This window comes from Asterias rubens, chromosome 13 (assembly GCF_902459465.1).
Source record: "Asterias rubens chromosome 13, eAstRub1.3, whole genome shotgun sequence".
Lineage (NCBI taxonomy): Eukaryota > Metazoa > Echinodermata > Asteroidea > Forcipulatida > Asteriidae > Asterias > Asterias rubens.
In genome coordinates, this window is record NC_047074.1 from 13775080 (window position 1) to 13802754 (window position 27675).

A 27675-nucleotide genomic window follows, 5' to 3' on the forward strand; every position below is an offset into this window, starting at 1 on the left:
TTTATAACAGCCAATCAGAATACACGTATTATATATGTGGGTAGGGTAGTTTGTTACAAGTATTTTCAGTGGCTGTTCATCTAGAGGCCAATATTTTTCTGACATGCGCAAAGTTGTCAACAGCAACCATCAACAATATTCAGTGCATGCACATGCAGTGCGAGCGAGATGAAATTTTGACCGGTAAGTTTTCTTTATTAATTTTCGTGATAGAATTAAATCTGTAATGATGCTTTATATGGTATCGACGATAAGAGCTCTACGAACTAATGATATAACAATTTAACGAAGCATAAATGAGAAAAAACAAGGGATTAAAAACACGAGCATGAGGCCGGAATTTGTTTTGGACTGTGTGTCAGCTGACTGTTGTTGTGATGAGCCGTGAGGACGGGGAGGACTCATTGTTGACTCATTGACTCATTGTTCTCATTGTTGAATAACTCAGAATGTACTGTCGGATAACTTTCCGTATAGCGCCACCACTTTTTCATTCGATATGAAATATAAATAGTATTTTAATGTAGGCATCTAGTTCTACTTCTAATTTAAATTTACCTCAATGAGATATCCCTTTTTGTAAAAACGATTGAAAAAGTAGTGGCGCCATTATTTAATGTCTTTCGGTTCAGTGCTTTGCCTTTAAATGTTTAATAAAGTTGAGGATTAAGTCGCTAGCCTTTGCATTTACACTAAATTAGTGCAAATGCAGATGCTAGCGTGCCATGTGTAGTATCAAAACCTTATAGACCTTACGCATTGACGTCATCCAGCCACCATCTTTGAGGTCAAATGGTGACGAAACAATTGAAACGCACATAGATTGGCCAATGAACAACCTCCTTTTGACCTCAAGGCGAGGGCGCCGTACTGAAATGACGTCATGTGCATAAGGTCTATTATAATTATAAATTTTACAAGAACATGCAAAGTCAGCTCTACTCTATACACTACAGTCATGACACTGACACTGACAGTCAGACAGAAAAACAAAGTCAAATTACTTTCTCAAAAAATTATGTTACTTCGGAGGGAGTCGTTTCTCACAACGTTTTGTAATATCAGCTCTCCACCAAGTTTGTTATGCTAACACAATTATTTTGAGTAATAATACCAATAGTGTCCAGTGCCTTTAATTAAATGTGAATTCTAATGTTAATTTTGTTTTTTGGGGGTTTGACAGTGACCAGAGTCCAGACAGCAGAGGCAACATGTCGGGCGTTGAAGAATTAGAACAACAAGCTCATCATCTTGTTGACCGTGTCATTGACAACTCCATCAAGAGAGTTATATCAGAGTTGCACAGCGGGGATGAGTCGGACTTAGGACGTCCAGTGTCTGCTGTTAGAGACTACGATAGTTTATTATTTAGAGAGACGGAGGATCATGATATTCAAGACATTCATTGGATGACGATTGATCAATTTACGATCGAGAAAGGAGAGGCTAAGATTAATGAGTTTGTCAAGGTGAGTTGGTTATTATTGGAATAAATAATGTGTAATTTTAGAAGATTTGTAATAATTACCATGACTTTTTACCTTCAGCAAAGTAAAACTAAATAGGTTACCAACCAGAATACCATAGTTACCATTGCTACGTCTGGTACCCGGTCATTTCTTGCATAGGCAAGAAAATTGCCAAGCAAAATTGTCTGCTAAACAGCTTTAATGAAATCGGCCCTTATATTAAACCTACACTCCGCTGCTGGTTAACTAGACTGCTATGCCATGACACGCCACAAATTTTACTGATATACTATCATCCAGGCCTAATACTTCACGAAGGCAACTTCGTCTCGGTGCCCTTGAAATGCTCAAATAGAAATTTACAATTTCCTCAGGAGAAAATGCTTTGGTGCCCTTGCTCTTTCAAATAGAAGCATAAAGACCTCATCATCTGATAACTTTTTCTTTCTTCCAACAGACGTGGGAATACCAAAACAGCTGGCTTTACTGCATCGATTTCCTAAGAGAAGAAGACGATAAATACAGCAAGAAGTATCGATATCAAGTGCGATGGAGTTTACCAACTAGAAGGAAACCCATTCCTAGAGCTGCTGCCTGTGTCTATTTTACCATTGAGGTCTCCAAGATTAAACCAGGGGTGAGAGAAATAATTTCAATAGCCACGATATTTTTCCTACTTTAGTCTGATTTCTGATTTATCTGGAAAAATTGTGATTAGATAGCCTGAAACATAAGGTTGTGTCTGAAACGACGACTTCGGTAACAGCTAGATCAGCATGTCTACCAATGTTAAAACTAAAGCTGAAGTTGCCTGGAGGCAGAGGTCGCCCTCAGCTGTGCTGGATAGACAATGTCACAAAGTGGATTGTTAGGATAGTTGAGAAGAGCAGCGATTGAAATAGAACAGGGCCCAATTTCATGGCTCTGCTTACCGTAAGCACAGAATTGGCGCTTACGGAAGCAGGGAATTTTGTGCTTACGGCAAGCGTGTTTCACGGGTTAGCGCAAATTTTGACTTCTGCGCGTGCGTACTCCATGTTACTAGGCATTCTACGCTTACAAGCCTAGCGCAGAAATTCGGCGCTTGCACGCAATTGGGGAATCGTGATCGTAAGCGCAGAATTCGGCGGTACGCAGAGCCATGAAATTGGGCCCAGGTGATTGCAGTGACTCCAGTGACTCCAATACAATCAGGATGAGACGGCCATGGACGCGTGTCTTTACGAATGATAATGATATCCAGTTCAACTTAAACTAATGAAATGTTTTATTTTGTTTACTTTTTAGCACTATCCGATCGAAGTTTACTACGTGTTTGAGACCAATCAGTTGGTCCACAAGCCAGGTCTGTCTCGCTTCAGAGAGCGTTGGCTCAAAGATGTCATCGAGAGCAAGATCATGATGATGGAAACCGTGGACTTCTGAGATGTTTTGAAAATGAGACAGATAGCCTAGACCCTTTGTATACACCGCTGATTCTGCAGAAAGTTCCCTGAAAATGATCCAGTCTTTCCAAGTTTTGATAAACAATTTGAAAAATCTCCATGTGGTCGATTTCACTAAGATAGTCTTAACTTAGGACTAGTCCTAAGACTTATTAAAAACTTAAGGCTAGTCCTAACTCAAGATAAGGCTAGTCTTAACTCTTTGTGAAATCCACCTCCAAGCTCGATTAGTAATTTTTATTGTAACGTCACACTTTACTTAGCATCTAAGAGTGATTTGCACTTAAGATCAACCTTAGCTCTTGCAAAATGGAGCCCCAGTTATGGAAACTTTGTCCCTATTTTGTTGAATGTTTCTCAACTCTAATTGTATGAATCTATACCAACATTCAGAAGCATTTGTCTTTTTAAAGTTAGGGTCGGTAATAACTCCAAACATTTATGACCATAAAAACACCCAGCTATTTTCCTTCGTCCCAACCAGGTAGTACTTAATAAGCAGGCCGCTGCTTTTCAAAACTAAGTAGTCTACCGGATTCTGAAAAATTATTTTGCAGCAGTAGAATAAGTAGAAAGACAAGTTCTCAAAGACCAACTCTACACAGCAAAGTAGGTATATTCATGCAAAGTAGATAGTTTTCAGTAAGTCACTGATAACTAAATACATCAATGTCTCACCCCGGTCTCACCATGCAATGCCTCAAATCCCACAACACATATAAAAGTGTACTCTGTTAAAAGGCACAGTCGTTTTCTCAGCAAGTAGACACTGTTCAGCTGAAAATGCATTATGTTGACAACAAATCTTTGAGCCTACATTTAATGCCATTTGTTGAAAATAATGACAAACGGTAACACCACTATTCTTTGTTTGTCTGTTATTAAATTAACCTCTGGCGGCTCCAATAGACTTTAAATTCATTTTTACTAGATTTATGGTAGACTTTTAGACAATAAATCTTTTTGAAGGAATTTTGTATAATTTATTGAATACAAAGTTGTTAGAATTGTACATTTGTAAATATTACAATGCAATATTGGATTTTATCAATAAAAAAGGTTGCAAGAAAAAATAAATTTCAATTTGTCCAATAATTGACTTGACTCGGGAGGGTGTTTTTGTGATTAAATTCGAAGAACTGACAATAAAACAGTTTTTGATCAAAATAATGTTATCACATAATATTATCCCAAAATACAATTTGAACTATATTGAAGATTTAAAGTGAAAGATGCCAATGAGAGACACACAATTATTTTAATGATAAAGGGAAGAACTCTGTTTAAAAATGACTAATGCAATTAAAACATTGCATTGATTAGCAACTATTGATTAGTTATATTATTTTATTGAATAAATTGGCAGTGATAGATTAATAAGTACAAAATAGTTATAAACATTCTTTAAAAGTGCTTCTTTGGCATCGTTATCAATCCACTTTTACAAAGAAAATGGCCTTTGGTTAAATTATTGAATTTCGCTAACACTTTTGTTTCACACGTCAAAAAAATAAACCACAAAGGAAACCGACTGGGTAAATGTTTAAATAGTTTTGGGCTCAACAAAGACAAATTTACCAATGCAGGACTTGAACCTGGTACCTCCGGATTAAGCGCTCTACCAATTGAGCTATCTAGAAGTGTGTTGGTGGTCTCCCTATTTTGTCAATATCTTGAAAGCCATTGGACACTTTCGGTAAACAGTATTGTCCAAGGCCCACACTTCGTGTATCACAACTTCTATATAAATAAACCTGTGAAAATTTAGGCTCAATTGGTCATCCGAGTCTGGAGAAAATAACGGGAAAAACCACCCTTGTTTCAGCACGTTTCGCCGTGTCATGACATGTGTTTAAAATAAATCTGTAATTCTCGATATCGAGAATTGATATTGTTTTAATGTTTCCTCAAAAAGTAAAGCATTTCATGGAATAATAGTTCAAGGGAAGTCTTTCACCATTACCTTCTGTAAACCCTGTAAGTTATTTGTAAATCTGTGAATAAAAAAAAAAGTATGGCTTTCAGCAGATCGAGCCACGCGGCCCTTCCATAAAAAACAGCCTGCCTAACTCAAAAAATTACAGCTTTAGAAATCAGGTAGAGAAATATGCTGTTTTGGCATAATTGGGACGAAAGTATAAAAAGAGGCAGAGACAGGACATGTTATATTAAAAAAAGCATACATAGTAAGCCTTTGAAACTTATAAAGTGCCCTCAACTTACCCTGAAATTATCTAATACAAAAAACTTTCAAGTGTGCTGTTTCGGGCCCATATGAACCAAGTAGTTTGTTAAAAACCACACAGACAACTTATTCGCGTATCTCTTTCCATACTTTGCATTAGATTATATATACAAGTTTTATCTTGAAGTATTCTTTAATATTCACAAGAATTATTTTACGATGTTTAATGTTAAGATTAATATTTGCTTACAAATCCAAGTCATACTCTGGGTAAAATAGTCCAAGTTAGTTTAAAAAGCATGTTAGACATGGCTATATTTGTAGAATATTAATAAGTTAATAAATATATATTTTCTTGGGTGTTCAGTTACAAATATTGCAAAATTACAATATAAAAGTTAGAATTTTCTATACTAAAAAAGGTTAAAATGTCCATGCTAAGGTTTCTGTGAAAATATTTTACAGGTTTTTTTAAAAGTGTCTAAAACACCCCAGTCTCACTTAATTCTGATCAAGACATATCTTAGACTTGTGCACAAGCCGTTATATTGTTGCCGCAGTAATTACTCAAAAGTGACTGCTCTTGCAAGACTGCTGGGTCCCGACAGTATAATCCCACAAGAGATGGTACGCCATCACCTTGACATACGTTTAACGACTTCTCAACACGTCTACTCATATCTAGAAATTCATCAAAATATTGTTTCCTTGTTATTTTGTCCAGTTAAAGAACAGTTTAGGTGTTTGTCAGATAAGTTATAAGCGTCACCAAGAAACATATCGCCAAATTTGTATTTCATGGTTTTTGCATAAACACTGGGTACTCAAAAACCTTTTTTTTAGCACAAGGGCTTGACCTAAATGTTATTAATCACAGTTTTTCAGATTTTGTTTCAAAGGTAAAAAAACAACTGGAAATCAGCCTTAAGTAGGAAGAACATCATGCCTGTGAAAATCTTTTCACGGCACAACCCTATTTGGGTCCAGTTTGTGTTTGTGTCTTGCTTTGCCTCGTCATAGTTTGTTGTAATTTCTTGAGGTTTTCTTTAGCATTGTGAGACTTTGGATCCAGCTCTAAGGCTGCTTGGTAATGCTGCTGTGCTTTGCTGTATTTCCCCCATCTATGATACAACACTCCAAGGTTGCCATGGTAATTCGCCAATCTAGGATTCAGTTGAATGGCCTTCAGAAACATGGCCTCTGCTTCCTGAATTTGAAAAAAAAAAAAAAAAAATTAACTTTAAACTACACACAGAAACAAAACAACTGCCAAAATTACAAACTAAAAAAAATGAACCACCATTATAGGGTTCGATAGTAAAGTTGATAAATCTTAAAAAAAAAAAATGTCAACCACAATTTAATTACAATTTGTATTGTCAGTTTCCCTTGTGTTTTAATACTAGATGTTTCTTTGTTCAATCCAATATCATATGTACAAATCTTCTTAACCAAAGAAATTCTGACTTTCCTAACATATCCTCGAAAAATAAACCCTTTTGTATTTTTTTTTAACTTTAACTATAAAGTAAACATACATTGCAAAATATTTTCTTAAATAAAACTGTTCGTCTTTATTTACTGGTTAATTAATTTTTCCACTAAAGTTTTTTAGTTGCATTTGGACTCCTAATTAGACTTCTAATTATATTTTCTAAAAAAAATTTCAACCAAAATAACCTCATAGCGTCCTTCCTTGCCGAGTACGTTTCCCAGTCCGTAATAGATTGATGGTTCGTCAGGTACATGTTTCATTGCCTCCTTAGCAACCAAGATGGCGGTCTCATGCTGGCCTACATACGACGACATCAAAACAAAACATTTAAACACAATGAACCAACTGCAGACACAAATTCACTACAACTTCAAAGGCTTCAATTCTATGACATCCAAAACAACCAAAAAAAACAAGACCATAATGAAAAGATTGTTAAGTACAGGGTCATAGAATGGTTTTAGCCACAATTTGGCAATAAAAATATAGTTTAAAGGCACTGGGGTCGATTTCACAACGACTTAGGACTAGTCCTACCTAGGAGATAATTAAAACGCATGGCTAGTCCTAAGTTAGGACAAGTAACTCTTCCTAACGCGAGATAAGACTAGCCTTAACTCTCTGTGAAATCCACCCCAGGACACCTTTGGTAATTGTGAAAGACCAGTATTCTCACTTGGTGTATCCCAACACTTGCATAAAATATCAAACCTGTGGAAATTACTTGGAGCAATTATTTTGAGTAACTACCAATAGTGTCCAGCGCCTTTCATATTTCTGGTTTGATTCTTCACAAAACTGAGCTCAAGATTGGTGGAGAGGAAAGTGTGATTATTTAGCCCAGGAACCTTTCTAAGATGACTGGAATAAAGGGTAGGTAACCATGATTGCTCGTTTGTTAGCGTGTGGCTCTGAACAGAGGGGCTTAAATTTGTTTTGCTTCTTGATTTCAATAAATTGGAAAAGTAACTTTTCAAAACTTCAAACTGCAAAACAAAACCACCAGTCACAAAATGGTTTTAAAAGAAAAATGTGTGGTTAAAAGAGTTGCAACAGTGAGTGCAGAAGGAAATAGCTTTGTGGTGGAAGGGAGCTTTGGAATATGAAACTTTTCACAGGATAATTGCCTTTTTCCACCGGACATTTTTAATATAGTCAGGTTCACAGTGTTAAGATTTTAAATTTAGTTTTCAGAATCTGTTTAAAATACTAAAATCACAAAATCAATATTTCCATTTTCCATAAGGTTTGCATGGCAGCCACTTTGATTTTTTCAAAGTAGCCACAAAAATTTAAATATTTGGAAATATCATAGCATACAGATGACAATAGGATCCTGATTTCAATCACAAAATCTACATTTTCTGCGGGCAATTAAAAACCTTCTTGTAACAGTAAAATTTACCCAAATAATGGCCATCTTGGATTTTTGCAAAATGGAGCCCAAAATTTGAACCCAATGGTAAAAGTCACAACTGTCCAAACATACACTATTCAAACAAACTTCACTTCAAAGGAGTTTGGGACTTAAAGCAGATTACTTTTCGTCAAAAACTTGCTCTTTAGTGTTATTGCAGTCAAGACATTTGATAGAGAAAGAAGCACCATGATAAAATTTTAATATAGACCATCATCACAGAGCAGCCATCTTGCCTGACCTCCACCCAGGTCCCATTTTCATTTTAGCAGAAAATCCTACAAGTGATCTGGCGTCCCTCTCGAAACGAGGGAGTGGGTTCCGCACAGAGCACCCGACCACAATAACAAAGTTCTTCACTTGGCAAAAAACTGAGTAAAGCAACAGTCACAGAAACTTATACTTTATGGCATTTTGACTGCAAACAAGTGTCTGCTTAGTATGATTTTACTTTGCTTAGCAAGTTTTTGAGCATACAAGCTTTACTATGAAAGTGAGCTCAGGTCAGAGTAGCCAAACTGAGGCTCGAGGAAGAATCAGTCGGGCACCTATGGGATATATAAATGTAATTGCCATAGTGGACACAGGGAACCAAACAAAGGTGGCTGCAGTTTGATGAAAGGTCTATGGCTGTGTCTGAATTCAAGACTTCGGCTGTGGCTAATGGCTGAATCACTGAGGCCTTTGTGCTGCAACAATGGTCAAGTTCGCACAAGGACTGTTTGTTGACATTGGTTCGACTAAGTTTGCCCAAACTCTGTCTAGTCGACTAATTGGAACCAACCTACTGGGCATGGTTGTATTGTTGTTATCAAGAGGCGCTTTCATAGCACAGTGCAGAGTGGACCATCAGAAAATGATAGCGTACATTGAGCCGTCAGTCAAATTAGAGGATCAGATTTAGACTATTGAGTCACACTAATTGCAAAAGTTTGTTTTATTGCTGATTAATGTTTATTGGGTGGTTATTGATGACATATCCAAAATCGGACAAGAGTTTCAAGCTAGAAGTGCCCTAATTTGCATATTTAAATTAGGTGGTAATTAGCAATCTTTAAAGTCAATTATCTTTAAAACTACTCATTTTTTTGGACAAGGTTTGTGTTAGAGGTGAATAGAAACCTGACCCTGGGAATCTAAAAAACATATTTGCATACTCGATCGATTGACCCTTTCCAAATAACTAGGTCAAAGGTCAAAGGGTTAAACACGCATTTAATTGGTTTTCTCCACTCAAATGCATTGTACATGGTACCATGACAGTGTAATAAATAATTAATGAATTCTTTGGGTTGAATGATTCCACCCTGTCCCATATGACCTATATAGTCATCATCTAAATCAAAGGTCAAAGGTACCACTGTAAAAAGACCACTTACTTGCGATATGCCTAAACACCACAGCTTGTTTCAACGCGGTTTAGCATCCGCATGTGCAGACTGGAGTGTATCAGAAAATTTGCCAAAGTACTTGCATTTTATGTTTGGTTTGTCATGGAATTCAGCAAGTTGTAAGAGAAAAGTCTTTGTCTGCCCTATAATGAAGCTCAGCTACTTATGGATGTCAAGCAAACACCGGGGCGATAGTTATCTAATAACCTCCAAGGTAGTTTCTAAGTATAGCAAAATAACCATTGACGGCAGAGAGGACCTATGCTGGTAAATACGGCCACCTATCATGCTCAGTGGGAAAGTGTATGGTGGATGGTGCTCTACATGATACAATTCTTGTGAAGAAGATGGCCACACAACATCAGTATAGTTAACAGTGCTCTAAGGAAGTTAAATGAGACATCAAAAAGGGAGGCACAAGTTGGGAGGAATGGGGGGGGGGCAACACCTAAAAAGGTACCAGCTGGAGAGGCAACAATGAGGAGGCAACATAAGTGCCGGCAACAACAACATGGAGGCAACAACAGGCGGGCACAGGTTGGGAGGTAACAACGGAAGGCAACAGAGGGGGAGGCAACACCTGAGGAGGTATCTACTGGGAAGGCAACATGGGGGAGGACAGGTCGGAAGGCAACATCAGGGGAGGCAACAACAAGGGGGCAAAGCAGGGGAGGCAAAAATAGGGGAGGCATCAACAGGGTGTTAGGCAACGGGAAGCAACAACAGGGGAGACAATTAGAGGAGGCAACAACAGGGGAAACAATTAGAGGAGGCAAAAATAGGGGAGGCAACAACAGGGGAGACAATTAGGGGAGGCAACATCAGGGGAGTCAACAACTGGGGAGGCACTAGGTGAAAGGCAAACATTGGGGAGGCAACAACTTAGGACCAAACAACTTGGGAGGCAACAACCGGGTAGGCAACACCGAGTTATTTGGAAAGGGTCAATCGAGTATACAAATATGTTTTTCAGATTGTCAAGGTCAGGTTTCTATTCACCTCTAACACAAACCTTGTCCATAAAATGAATAGTTTGAGAGATAATTTACCTTAAAGATTGCTAATTACCACCTAATTTAAATATGCAAATTAGGGCACTTCTGGCTTGAAACTCTTATCCGATTTTGGATATGTCATCAATAACCACCCAATAAACAAGAATCAACAATAAAACAAACTTTTGCAATTTGTGTGACTCAACATGAAAAAAATGTCTAAATCTGGTCCTCTAAATTGACAAGACATGACTGGAGTTTGCACAATAACTTCTGTGCGCATGCCCAACATACATCAATACACAAACACTATAGTTTATAACCATTGGACCTTCCGCGAACTAAGCGATAGCCGCTGCTGCCAACAGCTATAGCCAGAACCAAAGTTGCTTGTTTATTGAGGCCCTGTCCGAAACGACGACTTTGGCTACAGCTACGGCTAGATTTCGCGCATCTGCCTATTCTTCAACACTGGCAGACGGGCTCTAGCCGTAGATGAAGCCGAAGTTGCCGTTTTGGATACACGGCCTAAGGTTAGTTCTTACCAGCGCGGTCATGTAATGTGGCAATGTTTGCCCAGGAGCTGGTGTGATCTGGCTGCAGTGCAGTGGCGTTATACCAAGCCACGAGGGCGTCATCGTGGCGACCCAATTCAACATACTGCACAGCAAGTACAAAGTATGCGTTTGTTTGCAAGGTTGTGTGCAATGGTGGCCAAATAAAGTGAATATTGTTAGAGTTATTACACGGTTAATAAAAGGTTTTGTTATCACGGTTAGTTAGGAGAAAAATCACCATTTCGAGAACAAAACAAAACTGTAAATGTATGAGGTACAAGTTGAAGAGATTTTAATCAATATGCAGGTGTAGTTTTTTAGTAAAACAGTTTAGTAAGAGATGATTTTATAATGGATGAATGAAAAATGTCTTATAATAGAGCCTACTACATATTGATTGTAGTTTGCCTTTTTAGCTTTTGTTATGAGATGATTTGGGAAGATTTGTAATCAGTACAAAATATATTATGCACAGCACTCCTTGAAACACACTCATTTTAGGATTTTTCTTTTTTGACAGGGAAAAGTAGAAACTGATGTCATGAAGATATGAAACCATATTGCTATGGAAACTCTGTTTGGATGATTTGAACTAAATGAGACCATTGCGCCATTGCTGTGGTTTAAAAGGTAGTACACCATGGCTCAAAGTTGTATGTCACAAACTCATAAGCATATTTTGACTGTGTTGGCCTCAGCAATAAAGACTGATCTGTGAGAATGTTGACCCTAAAACGCTTTTTATTATTAATTAAGCAAAATTAAACTTTGTTTTCTATGCTATCATTTCATGCACAGTAGCTCTGCTTTCTAAGCTAGTATTTTCTAAAATTTAATTGATGATCTAAAACATAGACATGCCAATTAGTCTACTTATCTAAATAAAAATGGACTCCTTGGGCTTTTTCAGCTTAGGCTTTGTCTCCAGGCTCCATTTGATGTTAGAAACGTGGTGAAATGTTCACTGCTCAATGTTCAATGTCAATGTTCACAAGGCCATGGGTAACAGAGGCAAAGACCTCCATGGTGAAAGCACAGGCAAAGCACTAGTACTGCGTTCAATAAGTTTCTATGACTCTCGAGTATAATTGAACTTTGACCTTCGGCATGACCTATCACACTTTGACCTTTGATCTTTGACATGACCTATCCCCAATGAGTGTGTTTTTAAATTTCCGACACACCAAAGTCTCACCCAATGATTCTAAGTGGACCACGGCATTACTCCAGGCCCTAGCATGGTCACTTTGGAATGATGTTGCATTCAGCCATGCCCTTAAAGCCTCGCTATCACGCTGGAGATCCAAGTACTACCAGGGCGCCATCATGCGTACGGCGAAGAGGAAGGAATATGAGAGAAAAATGAATATGACAGACAAGGACCAAAACACAGACGATGAAAACTTGGCCACTCTGTTATCAATTTCTGTGTCGAGTGTCACATAATAAAGATCATTCAATAGCTACACTGTGGTTTTGAATGAGAGATGCACTGTGGGGCATGCAACCATGTTGTGATTGCATCTACACTATACACTGACAACCCTCCTACTGCTTGCCCATTCAATATTATCCACTGTGGTTTTGAATAACGGGTAAACTCTCCCAGTCTGCAATAGATCTTAAGAATGCACCTATACACAACAGTACACACATGTTAGTTCTGCACACAGTTGCTGCACCATACAAAACCCTTGCAGTTGAATGGTTGCGTATGGTCAACTCACAGGAAAATTGAACCAAAAGAGTAGGGCAGCTGAACCATAGTCAAACAGAGTTCCCAAATTTCCATGTACACAAAACAAGCACGCACTCACGCAAACAAAACAAACAAACAAACAAACAAACAAACAAACAACAACAAAATCAGTCAACAAAATGGAACAAACCTAACATCTTTTTTCATGCACTTCATTTCAATTGATCTCAAACAAAAGTTTTTTGTTTCTTCTGGAATTTCATCTTTGAGAAGGCATGGCCATTTGAAAATCTCAAAAGTGTATGGGAAGCTTTTTGAAGGGGCACCAGGTCAAAGACCAGGGCAACCATCGTCTTTGTGTAATTCTAGAGTTTGCCAACAAATATCTCATGAAAGAAAAATTGTAAAAATCATTCTTTAAAGCAGGATTGTCAAATCAATTTTCTTTGGCTTAAAATTTAAAGGCATTGGGCAAAAGACTGTTTTTTGCTCTGCATCCCAAAAGTCTCCGTCCTGCTTGAAATGAATCAAAGGATTTTTCCCCAAATGTGTTTATATCTCAAATTTTGATGGAAAAAAACATCAATTGAGGGTAAGAAATAAAAAAAGTGCTACCAGTGAAGTATTTGAAGCATGCTAGCAAAACTAAAAACTCATGCAAACTGTATCATGCTACACTATAGTACGGCCATGCTACTTTTAATCTTTATACTAAGAGGGAACTTGATTGGCTGTGTGTGCATTATGACATCAGTTTTAAAGAGTTTCAACCAATAACAAGACTCGAAATATAATGGTGAAAATGATGAGTGGAACACAGAAGGTGAAGTCTCTTAAAAACAAAATGGCGGAAAAAGAAGATTAGAATGAAAACACAAATTATCAATTCAAAATTATCACAAGTGTTAACCAATTCACGTTGGATTTCTGAGAAATTGTTTGTGCCCAAAGACAATTTCTTAACTTTTTGTAGCTTCTTTAAAAATTGTTTTCCTTTCAGAATATCATTGCCATAATGAACACTGACTTGACAAAAGCAAGACAACAAAGGTTATCAAATTTAGCTAAGCACGGTCATTACAATCACGCTACACAAGGTAAATTCTGGCTGCCCTTTTGCTGTCCCTTGTGCCTGTTTTCTGCTCGTTTTTGCTGCAGCAAAAAGTTGTGGGCGCTCTGAAGTTGCTCAAGTCGTGACAAAACCGTCTGCCGTAATAAGTCAGTCCAGAACAATTTAGCTCTTATACACGTCATCCAACGTGAAGTGATTAAGAAGCATTGAGATTAACCGGTTCCACATTGAGTTCAAACAAATAGGAAAATTAAACTTGATAATTGAATATATGAATGATAATTTTTCAGTCACTGAAGTGGTTAAAAACGTTGAGACTTACTTGTTTCACATTGAGGCAAAATTAAACTTGAAAGATGGGTCTAAACGGATAGTTTTCCCCGAGAACCGTTTTAATAAAATAAAAGTAGTAAATCAACTAAAGTCAATATTCTGCCAATGCATCTTTCGAGGTTCCCAAATACAACTGTGGAGCCTCCCCTTTTCCTTTATACTAGGCCACTCCCACATTATTTGTCCCTCATTCCATGATTTCTCATTAACCCGGAGGTCATTGGTTCAAATACCGCTCCTGTCAACTTGTCTTTGTTCAACACCAAATCACTTATATTTCAATCAACTCCTTTCTGCATTTGTCCTGTCTGTTCTTATTTTTCACTGTCATCAAATGGACACCACTGAGTTTCCGTCTCGACAATTATTCAAACAGAACTGATATTTTGGCCACTTACCATGTTACCCAAATTAAAGTAACAATCTGCGTATCTATGGCGATGGTATAGCGCCGTCTGATAACTCTGCTCAGCTTGGGAGAACTTCTTGGTGGCCGCTTGAACGATGCCAAGATTCATCCACGCCGCAGCAAACTGGGGCCTGATTGAGAAATCATTACAAACGCTAAACAACCCTCCTACTGTCTGAACATTGAATATCATCTACTGTGGTTTTGAATTATTGATAAATAGACCGAACTATAAGCCTGCAACATGATATCAAGTGGTTAATAAATCTATACATAATACAGTCAACCCTGACCAAACAATATCATCCACTGTGGGGGTTAAAACTTAAATAAAATGTGCAAATGGATTTTCATTAAATACCCCTCCTTTTCAGTTTTATTCTCTCACATTTCTTGGTGTTTCTACTTTCCAAACTTTGGAACCAACAGTGGAATCAACAACATGGTTTTTATTAGTATTACAGCATAGATTATGCTATTTAAAAATGTATAAAAGAATAAACAACATTTATGGGTCAAAAAACAGCTCATTTTGCTTGACCACATCACAAATGTTACGATCAATCTATTGATTGATTGAATGATTAATCATTTAATTGATTGACTGATTGATTGATCGATATCATGTGGTGACTGCATCTACACAGCGCATAAATCTTTGTGTTTCTGACCTGATTCTCACAGCATGTTGTAGCAATTCCTCTGCCTCCTCGAGATGTCCTTGATCCTTCAGTAAATTGGCAAGATTATTCATGGATTGGTCGTACACTGGATTCAAACTGGATTCAAAACACAATCAACGTTCAAAAAAATTTACTCACAGCTACTAAATTAACAAAGGCCTGGAGTTTCATCTTTGAAAGGGCAAGGCCATTTTTACTTTGTAAAGGGCACTTCCATTGGGAAAATCTTGAAGTAAATGGGAAACTTTTGAAGGGGGCACCAAGGCCAATACCAGGGCAATGGAGCCAATGGTCTTCGTGTAATTGCAGGCCTGCAAAGGGTTGTTGTACTGTTTGTTTGTTTGATTGTAGGATGGAGGGAAACATGCACCAGGCAAGGAGTTCCAAAGAGATGCAGTACGTGGAATAAAGCTATTGGAATGGCTCCTTGTTCTCTACATATCAGCAAACCAAGTGATAACCAATTCAACACATTCAGATAGAAAAATAAGAAATTCAAAGTTGTTTTATCCAAAAGGGTTTTCGATTTTGCTAGATATTAAGAGAGTAATAGGAACTACCTTAGGGCTTGTCTGTAGTATGTTATTGCCTCGTCTATGCTGCCTCTGTCTGCTGCGTTCTTTCCAATGTTATAATGGACCTGAGAAGAATGACAAATCACAAACACGTGTTTATTATATTGGACCTACATACACGTGTTTATTATATTGGACCTACATTTTACATATCTTACACACTTGTGTGATGTTTGGTTCAAAAGTTAGGACCTTTTGAAAAATGGATTTTGTCATAATCTGAAAAATAACCCATACTGGGGAAACAGCCCGTTTAATAAAAACATCAACTATTGATGTCTAAGGGATGAACAAATAGAAAATGTTTTATTCAACTTTATTTAAGAAAATGTGAAAATAAATAATAATAATACTAATAAGACATTTGTAAAGCGCCTAATGCAAAAGCCTCTAAGCGCATTAAAGAAACAATAAAATAAACAATTAGAGAAAAATACAAGATACAAATAGGCAAATTACAAAAAAGAAGCTTTAAACAAATGAGTTTAAAGACCCTCGCATGCATAAAACCACTTAAACAAAATATTTAAAATCGTTTTTTTTACCCTCCCATCACTCAACAGCCCTGTACTGGAAAGTGGGTTGTGCGACAAGCGACTCATTTTTGTTGAGCCTGTCACATTTTACAACAGACCAGAACATACTGACCAGTCTATTCAATGAGTTTAATGACCAACCTACCTTAGCATTTAGTGGGCAGACGTCTAACCCAGCCTTGTAGAGTCTTTCCTCTGTACTCCAGTCTTTGTTACGGCCAATACATCGACTCGCATAGTACACCAGAACACCAACCACGACACACTTCATAACCTTGCAGAAGAAGCAAAAACAAAAACAGAATAACTGGAGAGAAAATATCCGGCCTGAGCAATGACTACTGCAACAGAACGGTGAAACAACTAATTTGCCAGGGTCGCCATTTTTTGTTGTTCATTCGGGGGAGCCCCAAGAAAAAGCTAAATAATCACCACATTTAATCCTTGCATTCAAAATCATCCTTGCATTCAAAATTGAAAATGCTAACAAGGTAGCTTTGTTGGGGTGAAAATGTGTGTCACACTTACTAAGTGTCTTGCTGAATAACTAAAAAATGGCAGCCACAGGGAAAGTTCTCTGTCATAAACCAGAGTCAGACGCAAGTAAACCCGCTCCAAAAAAAAGTTAAGCCTGCTTTATACTTCCTGCAAATACAAATGCAGTACAAATTTTGGCGTTACATGGCTGTTTTCGCAGCATAAGTCAACTGTTGTGAATTATTCGTTGCAAATTTTTGTTGTCAAAATTCCTATCACATTCACAAGTATGAATGGGGCTTTACCCGGGTGAGCAACGACAATGCCATCATCGCTACCTGAGCGCACTGCGGTCACCTGAGCGCACTGCGGTCACCTGAGCGCACTGCGGTCACCTGAGCGCACCGCGGTCACCTGAGCGCACAGCGGTCACCTGAGCGCACTGCGGTCACCTGAGCGCACTGCGGTCACCTGTGCGCACTGCGGTCACCTGAGCGCACTGCGGTCACCTGAGCGCACTGCGGTCACCTGAGCGCACTGCGGTCACCTGAGCGCACTGCGGTCACCTGAGCGCACTGCGGTCACCTGAGCGCACTGCGGTCACCTGAGCGCACTGCGGTCTCGTCTCGATCCAGAGAGGCTAGTTGGCAACATACAGAAATTTGAAATTCAACCACTGGCGACAACAACAAATACGCAAACATATTTACCGTTCTACCACCAGGCAGATGAGATGATAGTCTGTTGACCATTAGAGTCAGTAACATACAGAAGCCTAGACTAGGTAGGTACAAGACTCGTTCAGCGATGACAAAACCAACTCTGAAGAAGAGATTAGAGGCTGGCAAGAAAGGAATTATCAGTAGAGCCACGGCCATTGTCAAAACCCTGGAGAATGAGAGCGGGAAAAACAGAGGATGTCAAACAAATTTTTTGAAGATTTAGAGGGAACCAGACACAAGCAACTGACCTTACATTGCACCATGTACTAGGATTGGTAGTGCACCTTAAACACAGAACACCGATCATGAAAGAGTCGTGGTTAACCCCAGTGTTTCTGGTTCACATAGCAGTACCCTTGTTAACAGATTTCCTCCACGCTTGCGAGCTACAGTGAAAGAGTAGGGGTTAACCCTTGTGTTTCTGGTTCACATAGCAGTACCCTTGTTAACAGGTTTCCTCAGGCTTGCGAGCTACAGTGATTGAGCTCACTTATGAGGCATCCTTGGTTTTATTACAAAAAGTAATAACAACAGTAAACTAGAGTGTCTGACTAAAAACTAACTTTTTTGCAAAGCAATCGCAAGCAAAATAATGTCAGAAATTGAAAATATTAGTTGTCTTTGCTGTGTTGGATTTTTGGAGGTGCTTGACTGCAAATTGAATTTTTTTAAATAAAGTATGGTCATGCTCAGAATTATATAAAATAATATTATTGTCTGACAAAGGGCATGATGCCTAAGATTTACTGTTTGAAGGTAATGTGCCAGAGAGTCAAATTGTCAGTAAGAAAACATACCTCCTCCTCTGGCTTGGCGGATCCATAAAGCACTTGAAGATCAGACAACCCAAGAATACCCACAATGCAGTAGGGACCAATACTCTCACATCATTGGTGGATTCTATCAAAGACACACAGCCCATTGACCAATCAAAACAGAGCCAGTGAGGCACCATCAGGAGCCAGACATTGATGGAATAAATGAAGTTGTAGTTCACCATCTGTGATTAAGAATACACAATATGTAGGAAACTAAATTAAATAAATGACAATAAACACAAGTATAATTATTTTCAATCAACAATTTTTGGTTACAGATTAGTTCATTCCTTCCAATCATTAAGTTTCCAAGAATCATTTACTATTAGAAATATTGATAAAATATTAAGAACTAATTTGTGCAAAGAATCAATCTTCTTTATCAAAATCTTTTTGTTTGCAATGTAAAACTTTGAAATGCAAAAGGTAATAGTAAATTGGCAGGTACAACCCTGTGTAAAATCTCCTTGTATGTGGGACTGTGGTTCTGAAAGAGCTGGATTGGTTTTAACGTTTCAAAGAGTATACAATTAACTCACCCTTGTTATAGCTCCTTCTGCAAACGAAGCTGGGTTGTCAAAATGCTGAAACGGTGGAGGACCACCCCCCATAATAAACAACCTTCCGATAAGAAGCCCAACTCCACAAAACGCCATTATACACAGTCTGGTTAATAAGGAAGGCAGCCATCTTGGATCTACAGAATAGTCTTCTTTGGTCTGGTTTCTATGACGACTAAGATAGTACTGGAAGATTTGGAGGATGTCTAATTTACAGTTGCTGATGACATCGTAAATTATACAGACACCCTTTACAAGAAGACAGGAAACATAAAATCCGAAAAGAATATTAGACGTAAATTAATTATGTGATTTTAATACATCTTAATTATTATTATTTTAAATAAGTATACCATATTGCCGCCTGGTAAATCAAAACCACAGTGGCATGTCATGGCCGAGCATGTCATGGTCTAGTTCCCTGGATCAAAGCTCTGGTGTTGTCAGCAGAAGAGTGTGGGTTTGAATCCAGTTCATGCCTCTTGAGCCTTTGATCAAGGCACTAAACCTTTCCCTCTCACGTGTCATGGCTGAGTGGTCTAGTTCACCGGATCAAAGCTCTGGTGTTGTCAGCAGAAGAGTGTGGGTTTGAATCCAGTTCATGCCTCTTGAGCCTTTGATCAAGGCACTAAACCTTTCCCTCTCACGTGTCGTGGCTGAGTGGTCTAGTTCACCGGATCAAAGCTCTGGTGTTGTCAGCAGCAGAGTGTGGGTTTGAATCCAGTTCATGCCTCTTGAGCCTTTGATCAAGGCACTAAACCTTTCCCTCTCACGTGTCGTGGCTGAGTGGTCTAGTTCACCGGATCAAAGCTCTGGTGTTGTCAGCAGCAGAGTGTGGGTTTGAATCCAGTTCATGCCTCTTGAGCCTTTGATCAAGGCACTAAACCTTTCCCTCTCACGTGTCGTGGCTGAGTGGTCTAGTTCACCGGATCAAAGCTCTGGTGTTGTCAGCAGCAGAGTGTGGGTTTGAATCCAGTTCATGCCTCTTGAGCCTTTGATCAAGGCACTAAACCTTTCCCTCTCACGTGTCGTGGCTGAGTGGTCTAGTTCACCGGATCAAAGCTCTGGTGTTGTCAGCAGCAGAGTGTGGGTTTGAATCCAGTTCATGCCTCTTGAGCCTTTGATCAAGGCACTAAACCTTTCCCTCTCACGTGTCGTGGCTGAGTGGTCTAGTTCCCAGATCAAAGCTCTGGTGTTGTCAGCAGCAGAGTGTGGGTTTGAATCCAGTTCATGCCTCTTGAGCCTTTGATCAAGGCACTAAACCTTTCCCTCTCACGTGTCGTGGCTGAGTGGTCTAGTTCCCAGATCAAAGCTCTGGTGTTGTCAGCAGAAGAGTGTGGGTTTGAATCCCTGTCATGACACTACTTATCGACCGCCCTTTACAAGGCTCTTGTAATTTCTCTACCTGCCTGTCTCATAGTGGATGATACCCATGCCATGCCTACATGTACATCCTTACGCCTTATGGACTGTGAAGGGGGTAACCCTGTTTCAGCCCCAGGAGTAGGAGGCAAAGTGCCCCTGGTGACAGTTTCACATGTGATACTTATTGTAGCTTTCTCGAAAATTGTGACTATAAATCTGCATTTTGTTGACATAAACAATCTTTGACCCCAACATTGGTCAAAAGGTTGCAAAAGCTAAATCTTTTAATTTTTTTATTTATTACTTACAATAACAGTGATTCCTTGTTCTTTACAAAGCATTGAGGCCATACAGCACAGTAAACAATAAAACAATCTCAGCAAAGAATGGCCACATCCTCCTGAAATCCAAATTACAAAAGGGACGTCAGCGGATACATTCAGCAATTGTCAAAACATAATATAATAATAACAATAATTTATTGATTTCTATTGCGCCTTTTCCATTCAATTTTCAAGCGCAAAACAATAAGGATTGCTACAAACATTGGTAAATTAAAAATTAATCTGTGAAAAACTTCAAAGTTAAACAATAAATGATTGCTTTATGCCATGTACATGTATCTCTTTTGAACTCGTTGCCTGGTGCTTTTTTCCCCTCATCTTACAATCGAGACGAAAGAGGAATATCCATTCTCCAGCTCTTATCTAAAGTGTTTACTTCTAAGACCTTTATACCAAGACTGGCTTTTAGCCTTGTCTTGGGCTAACTTGCATAACTTTTTTTCATAATTAAAAACGACACAAACAGTCAGATCACAATCAGAAGACAATTTAATCGGTAAAAGGCGTCTTGAAAAGCATCCCTCACAGCACAGTTAAGCCCGGTTCATAATTTCAGCGAATGTTAATGTGAAACAAATTGTTGACGGACGACACAGGGCTGTTTTACAGCGCATGTTTTGCAGGAGTTGAGCACAAGTCAACTGAAGCGAACTATTTGTAGCAAATTTGTGGCGTAAAAATTTGTATCACATTCGCAGGAAGTATGAACCGGGCTTCATATCCAGAGAATACTTATATTGAACTTACCTTTTGCCAAAGCAGAAACGTAAAAATAAAAAGACTGGAAAAAGAATAATGCACATAAAAGATCAGCTCTTCCAACAACACCTGCCACCTATTGAGAAATAAATGAAAAACACAATTGTCATTATTGTATCTCTCTTAGAATGAAAACCAAGGGACCCTAAAAAGCGTCTAGCGCTGTGACTCCTAGGCCTGAAGATACCTGTGGTGAGGATGATGAAAAAATGTTGCGTTTTTCAATGTGGGAGGAAAACCACAACTAGGAGAAAACCCACGCAGACAGGTAGGGACTGAAAACCCAATCCACCATGTCCTAAAGCAAGGCTTCGGTCCAGTTCACAACCGTAGTCCATAAAGGAAAGGCTGCAATTTTTCTGTATCAGTGAAATCAAGTTCATATTCAACCTTAAATTCCATGGCAGACCTAATACTTCAAGGAGGCAATGAAGGCAATTGGTTTCATGCTCCTGTTCATTGCCTTGGTGCCCTTGAAAAGATCCAGTGGAAACTTACAATTCCTCATAGGGTGCCCTTTGCCAAGGAGAAAATGCCTTGGTGCCCTTAAGTGCCCTTTCAAAAACAAAGTATACGTATGCCTGCCAAGGCCTGCATTTTGTAGGTTCCATTTTGTAAGTTCTTAGACAAATAGTTTTGAATTCCAACTACCTGCCTCAAAATACTTCGTTCTAAGGAAGGCAAATCAGTTTAAAGAAAGTGCGCCTTACAAATGCTGTGTTTTATTATTATTATTAAAGGTCACTTACACTCTCAGTGTGAATGGGGTGAGCTGTGAAGAACAGAGCACACAGGAGACTAGCTCTAGGAGAGGAGAACCCAAGCTGCCATCGGACATCATCCTCATCGTCAATGTCATCTTGAGACGGCTGATCAGCAAAGAGGATGGAGAAGATGACTAAGGACAAGACACTAATGACGGAGTGTAGGATGATGTTTGTCAAATGGAAACCGAGCGGATGAAAACCACCACTGAGGAAATAGTTGAACCTGTATCGGAAAGAAGAAATTGTTCTTTTAACCTGTTATTTGTTACTTTTACAGACTAACATTTTGTAGATCAGCTGACGAAGGCTGCAACACAACAAGAAAAAGCTGAGCTTAGGACGCTGATGCTGGACCGGGACGATGGAAGACGACCATCAGAATTTTCCCGAGAAGGCGTCGACTTTAAGACAACCTCTCAAACAACTACTACTTTACAAGAGAAATATAAACTAATAAACCATGAGTGGAAACTGACTGGGTAAATTTCAAATAATGTTGGGTTGAACCAAATTTTTTTAAATAATAACCCAGTCAGTCTGTTTCCCTTTTGGGTTAGTACTTGAAATTAAAAAAATACCGTGCGAAAATACTGCATTGCAACCTTCCTCTGCTTAGCAAATAATGAGTTGCAAAGCAGTAGCAACAATGTAAACACGATGAAATTTAAGCAGAGAACCTGTTTCAGTTACCCAAGATTTTTTAGTGCTTGCAAATATCAATGCTGAAATACAGGCTTCATGAAAATTGGGCCCAGTTTTGAAAAGAACAATTTTACGCTTAGCAGCAAAAGTGAAAATTATAGTTCAAGTAAAGCCTTCCTACAAAAATTGGACAAAGAAAATAAAAGAATTACCTAAAGGTGAGAACGGTGATAGGTCTGTAAGATTTATGACTATGATTCTTAGTTAGTCTCTCTCCCCAGAAGTCGTCGTAAAACAGTTCCGCAATCGGCGTTTCCGGTTTCACGTCTTTGTTGCTAAGCACCGCTTCCATATCATCAAAGACAAAGTCACCATAGAGACTGTTGCCATAGCAAAGTAGAGACAAGATGGCTACCACACACGCCGCTTGTCTCAGCGATAGCTTAGGAACAGGAATGTTCAGGTCCCAGTCATCTAAACTTGCTTCTTGAGACTTCTTCAAGATGTTATTCTGAGAGTCCACTCTTTCCGGAGGGTTGTGCCGGTGGACGCCATTTTTCCGAGATCTCAACCCTTGGGGACTTGGCTTTGACCGGTTGTGGTTCGTGGGTCTTTGATGAGAAGTGGCTGGGTTTGGCATGGCTCCGGGGATGCTCCGTGACTTCAGCCGTGGAGTTTGGTCAGGGTGCTGGCATAAACGCATCATCCTTAATGATTACACCATTGTGCTCTGTCATCCTGTAGGAAAAAAACCACAATTATGAATCTTGTGAATTTACGGAGCTAAACAAGATATTTAAAAAAACAAAAGATTCTTAGTCTCTGGTTATGAAACCAATGATGCCTCATAAGTGACCTTCGTACAATGCAAGTAGCTCCCAGCCTGAGGAAACCTGTAAATAAGGATGCTTGCTAATGCTATGTGAACCAGAAACACCGGGGTTAACTCCTACTTTTCCATGATGAGTGATCAGGGCCCAATTTCATAGCGCTGCTTAACAGTAAGCAAATTTGCATGCTTACTGTAGCAGAAAAAATTTGCTTCAGCCATAGCGTATTTCACAGGTTAGCAGAAAAATTGGGCGGCCATATTGCGTTTACCGTGGATTTGCATTGTGACGTCATTTTTTTGGGTGCGGTAAGCACCGGAAGGTTAGCATGTCTTTTCGTGTGCTTACAGTTAGCAGCGCTATGAAATAAAAATCGCACAGTAAGCAAAAAATCGGCTGCTAAGCAGTGCTATGAATTGGGCCCAGGACTCAAAGCCAGACTGTGCTGATCAAAAACACCAAAGCCTGAGTGCGATGCTCTTAACCGCTCTGCAACGACACGCCAACTCAAAACTTCCAACTCTACAAAATCCATTTAGATCTTTCACCAAAATTGTCTTGCAAGGTTTAAAAAGAATTTACAGCATTTTAGGAAGTTCTATTTACATACCAAAGTGTCCTTCACCACAAAACAGATTATCATCAGCCAACCACAAATTCTTATCAGATAGTTTTTTTAGACAGTAGCCAAGATCAATCCACAAGCACCTATCTCTGCCAAGTTCTTTGTAATCAACAGTCAACAGCAAAATGATCTGGGACTCTCAACTGGTGTAAGCTTAAGTACCGTTTACCTGCCCACTGCTTCAAGGTTGTACGAACAATAGGACAGCCACCATTTAAAGAACTACCGGTAAAGAAAACAACTTGAAATGCCCGTCTGCTTTGCTTAGGTAAACATAGACAGCGTCAGCAGGGCGGATATTTTCTCCTCCGACAGCTATCACACACAACTCCTTGTCTTTGTGGTAAACCACATATCCAATATGAGGTCCTCAAAAAAATAGAAAATGGGTCTAAAGGTGGTGGTAAACAACATCAAAGTGTTTGACACGTAGCGTAGCGTACAACTGGTTTACATTGAAGGGGGGGGGCTTGTCAATTAGCCTCAGCATAACAGGGGTTCTTTGCTTTAGTGCTGAGCACGATTTTGAAAGACATAATAATGGCTGTTTGTTAGAGTGTACTTTGTGTAGCCTTGGACAGTGTTAAACAGATCTGCTGACTTATACAAAGGGATATGAATGCATCTCACTGCGGGGGGGGGGGGGGGGGGGGGGGGGGGTCGGGTTATCAACATCTCTCAGTAGACTCTCCTTTCATTCAAGATTAAAGGGGTGGTATTACTCTGACCGAAACCTGAGATTCTATTCTTCAATCTTAGTGTGAAGCTATAGTCCAGATTCCTTCAAAGTTCTACATCTTATCCAACCATGGGGATTACCTCCATGATCCAACTGCTAGTGCCAGAGTAATGGGTTCGTAAGGGTTAGCGCCAGTACTCATAGCAGACAATAAAATTGCTCATCATATATGTCACATATAAATATGTTAAGTCCAAACAATTTGGTAGTAGTGATTTAGGAGATGTGGGAAATGTAGGGTTACGGCCACACTCGATGCAAACTGTCAAGTTTGTAAGGATTAATAAAAAATTAGTTTCAATTGATTGACTGATATAGACCTAACCATTTTATGATTTTTATGGGTACATTTTTTGTTAAGTTTAAACTGGTACAAATGTTGTTTTTGGTTTGATTGGACAAAGAAAAGTTTTCTAAAGCAGCATTTGAACCAATAGGCCTAACCTCCAAATAAACAGCAATTCAAATTTGTCAACATCCATTTCTTGATTCTATCTTCAGAAGAAATAATTTAAAAGGATGTTTATTACTAACCTTACCTTTTTTGTTAAAAAGTAAACTTTCTGATAAAAACTACAGAATTTATTTTTGGGGTCATTTCCAAAGTACCTTTAAGGGACTCCTTAAACAACCTGACAGTTTAAGCGCGTGCTGTGATCAACAAAAACCTTAACCACAGGAACTCTGCAAATAATAATACACAATACAAACATTTTGTGGTGCTTTTTCTGTGGTTGTTATTGTGGCGGGGTTTGTTTATTCTTCAGCACTCTACATTGATTGGATTTCTAATTGAATGGCTATTGAATAATTTTTTAAGACCAAATGAAAGGTTATTTTCCTTACAGCTGCAGGCCCAACTTCATCATAGCTGCTTAAGCACAAAATACAGCTAAGCACAACAAAATTATGCTTACCAGAGTAAGGTTATAAGCTAAAGTACCAATTGAAAGGTAATTTTCCAAACAGCAGGCCCAATTTCATAGCTGTTTGAGCACAAAATGCAGCTAAGCACAATAAAATTATGCTAACCGGAATAAGGTTGGTTACCAGCCAAAATACCATGTCACTTTACTAAAGTGTTCTAGACAACATGATCGGCCATTTTCTGGAGTAAAAAATACAATAGCTCGTGCCGTGGGAACGACTTAATAAAAGGAAAACCGGACCGGAAAACCATGCAATTTCAAGACATATTTGAAAGAACCATCTTTCTAACCAATATATGTTTATGAATTTTATAATAAACGGTTTGAATAACTCTCCATATGGTGCCACCACCTTCATCAGTTCATAACCTTGTCACTCATTTTTACAAAAAGGGATTTATCTCATTGAGGTAAATTAGAGACTATATTATTTCATATCGAATGAAAAGGTGGTGGCGCTATACGAAAACTTTTCCTCCAATTATATAAGCCTAGACGGTTTTTTTCCAACCAACATGCCAAAACCCCCTGTTCCAACCCCTTCCCCTGTCTGTAACCAAAATGGCCCACCATTCTTTGTTGTCTAGCGAGCTCACTGGAAATTCAGCTCACTCTCTGCTGTGCACAATTCTTACCTCATCATCCACCACACATTTCAAACACCAAACAAATGTCTCCCTTTCACTTTCAGCATTGGTTTTTTTTCCGCCAGGTATCCACGTCTAAAAACGTACCTTGACGAAAGATTATCAAGTACCAAGGTCGGTGGAGCAATGAACCGATCAAGAAATACCAAAAGCAAGAGATTGTTCAGGCTCACTAACTGCACAAGAGCAAACAAAAAACTGCTTTCAAAATGAATGCTTTGATGGTGTGTATGTACTGTAGCGCTTGCAAAGCACATGGAGCCCTTTCTGTGTGCGTTTGTGTAATACATTGTTTACATTCCGATATTGCTGTGCGCACCGCGATATCAGTGTGTATGGTGGCCATGAAATGACATTAAGAAATTCATAATGTCTGCGCTCGAAAATACGGAAGGCACTAAATACTAAACTCCACAGCGGTTCGGCCCATCGGAGAATACCCGAGCGATAATGACCTTATGACGTCATTTTGCATATGCTTGCATCTTTTAGACATGAAAATATTAACAACCAGGTCCTAGTGGTCAGTCCACTCTTATGTAACAACTCCCCAAGCCTGCTGCTACAAATGTACTTGAATAAAGAGGTCTGAAGCAGTGCTTGCATCTTTTAAACATGAAAATATAAACAACCAGGTCCCAATGGTTAGTCCACTCTTATGTAACAACTCCCCAAACCTGCTGCTACAAATGTACTTTAATATAGAGGTCTGAAGCAGTACTGATCTTTTAGACATGAAAATATTAACAACCAGGTCCTAGTGGTTAGTCCACTCTTATGTAACAGATCCCCAAGCCTGCTGCTACAAATGTACTTGAATAAAGAGGTCTGAAGCAGTGCTTGCATCTTTTAAACAAAAATATAAACAACCAGGTCCCAGTGGTTAGTCCACTCTTATGTAACAACTCCCCAAACCTGCTGCTACAAATGTACTTGAATAAAGAGGTCTGAAGCAGTACTTGAATCTTTTAGACATTAAATCATTAACAACCAGGTCCTAGTGGTTAGTACACTCTTATGTAACAACTCCCCAAACCTGCTGCGTGGGGGATCGTCGCGAACCGTGCCGGAATGTTCCGAGAGCACACGAAAAGTTCCGAACCGCTGTAGAGGTTAGTTTTTAGTGCCTTCCTCGAAATACATGGGCCTGCATGCATGGCGCGCATGTACACGGACGGGTAGCTAACTTC

At 39.0% G+C, this 27675-nt stretch overlaps 2 protein-coding genes across 5 annotated transcripts; one reads left to right on the plus strand and one right to left on the minus strand.

The window, feature by feature from the left end:
* The first annotated feature begins 123 nt into the window (after nt 1-123).
* Nucleotides 124-3059, plus strand: LOC117298662 (A-kinase anchor protein 14-like). Its single transcript, XM_033781981.1, has 4 exons — nt 124-183; nt 1184-1469; nt 1927-2106; nt 2757-3059. The coding sequence occupies exons 2-4, from the start codon at nt 1212-1214 to the stop codon at nt 2892-2894; spliced, it is 576 nt and encodes a 191-aa protein (XP_033637872.1). The 5' UTR covers nt 124-183; nt 1184-1211; the 3' UTR covers nt 2895-3059.
* Nucleotides 3060-4856: 1797 nt separating this feature from the next.
* Nucleotides 4857-27005, minus strand: LOC117298357 (protein O-mannosyl-transferase TMTC4-like). Of its 4 annotated transcripts, none has more exons than XM_033781568.1 (15): nt 26474-27005; nt 22928-23453; nt 22056-22296; nt 21295-21382; nt 20512-20603; nt 18818-19087; nt 18258-18460; nt 17449-17626; nt 16407-16535; nt 15711-15790; nt 15139-15246; nt 14457-14598; nt 10943-11057; nt 6780-6892; nt 4857-6306 (listed from the first exon to the last, which is right to left on the minus strand). In XM_033781568.1, the coding sequence occupies exons 2-15, from the start codon at nt 23419-23421 to the stop codon at nt 6073-6075; spliced, it is 2487 nt and encodes an 828-aa protein (XP_033637459.1). In that variant the 5' UTR covers nt 23422-23453; nt 26474-27005; the 3' UTR covers nt 4857-6072. The 4 variants fall into 4 exon arrangements, with proteins under 4 accessions (XP_033637459.1, XP_033637460.1, XP_033637461.1 ...); XM_033781569.1 differs by lacking the exon at nt 10943-11057 and adding an exon at nt 12150-12264; XM_033781571.1 differs by lacking the exons at nt 4857-6306; nt 6780-6892 and adding an exon at nt 12150-12264 and having other exon boundaries at nt 10995-11057.
* Nucleotides 27006-27675: the final 670 nt, after the last annotated feature.

What these genes read in the sequence shown, in the direction of transcription:
- LOC117298662 (XM_033781981.1), top strand. Translation starts at nt 1,212, where the DNA reads ATGTCGGGCGTTGAAGAATTAGAACAACAAGCTCATCATCTTGTTGAC. An exon ending in AGATTAATGAGTTTGTCAAG is followed by an intron (nt 1,470 to 1,926) that starts GTGAGTTGGTTA and finishes TTCTTCCAACAG; the next exon opens with ACGTGGGAATACCAAAACAG. An exon ending in TCTCCAAGATTAAACCAGGG is followed by an intron (nt 2,107 to 2,756) that starts GTGAGAGAAATA and finishes TTTACTTTTTAG; the next exon opens with CACTATCCGATCGAAGTTTA.
- LOC117298357 (XM_033781568.1), bottom strand. Translation starts at nt 23,421, where the DNA reads ATGATGCGTTTATGCCAGCACCCTGACCAAACTCCACGGCTGAAGTCA. An exon ending in ACCCCATTCACACTGAGAGT is followed by an intron (nt 21,383 to 22,055) that starts GTAAGTGACCTT and finishes ATTTCTCAATAG; the next exon opens with GTGGCAGGTGTTGTTGGAAG. An exon ending in TCTGCCCACTAAATGCTAAG is followed by an intron (nt 15,791 to 16,406) that starts GTAGGTTGGTCA and finishes CATTCTTCTCAG; the next exon opens with GTCCATTATAACATTGGAAA.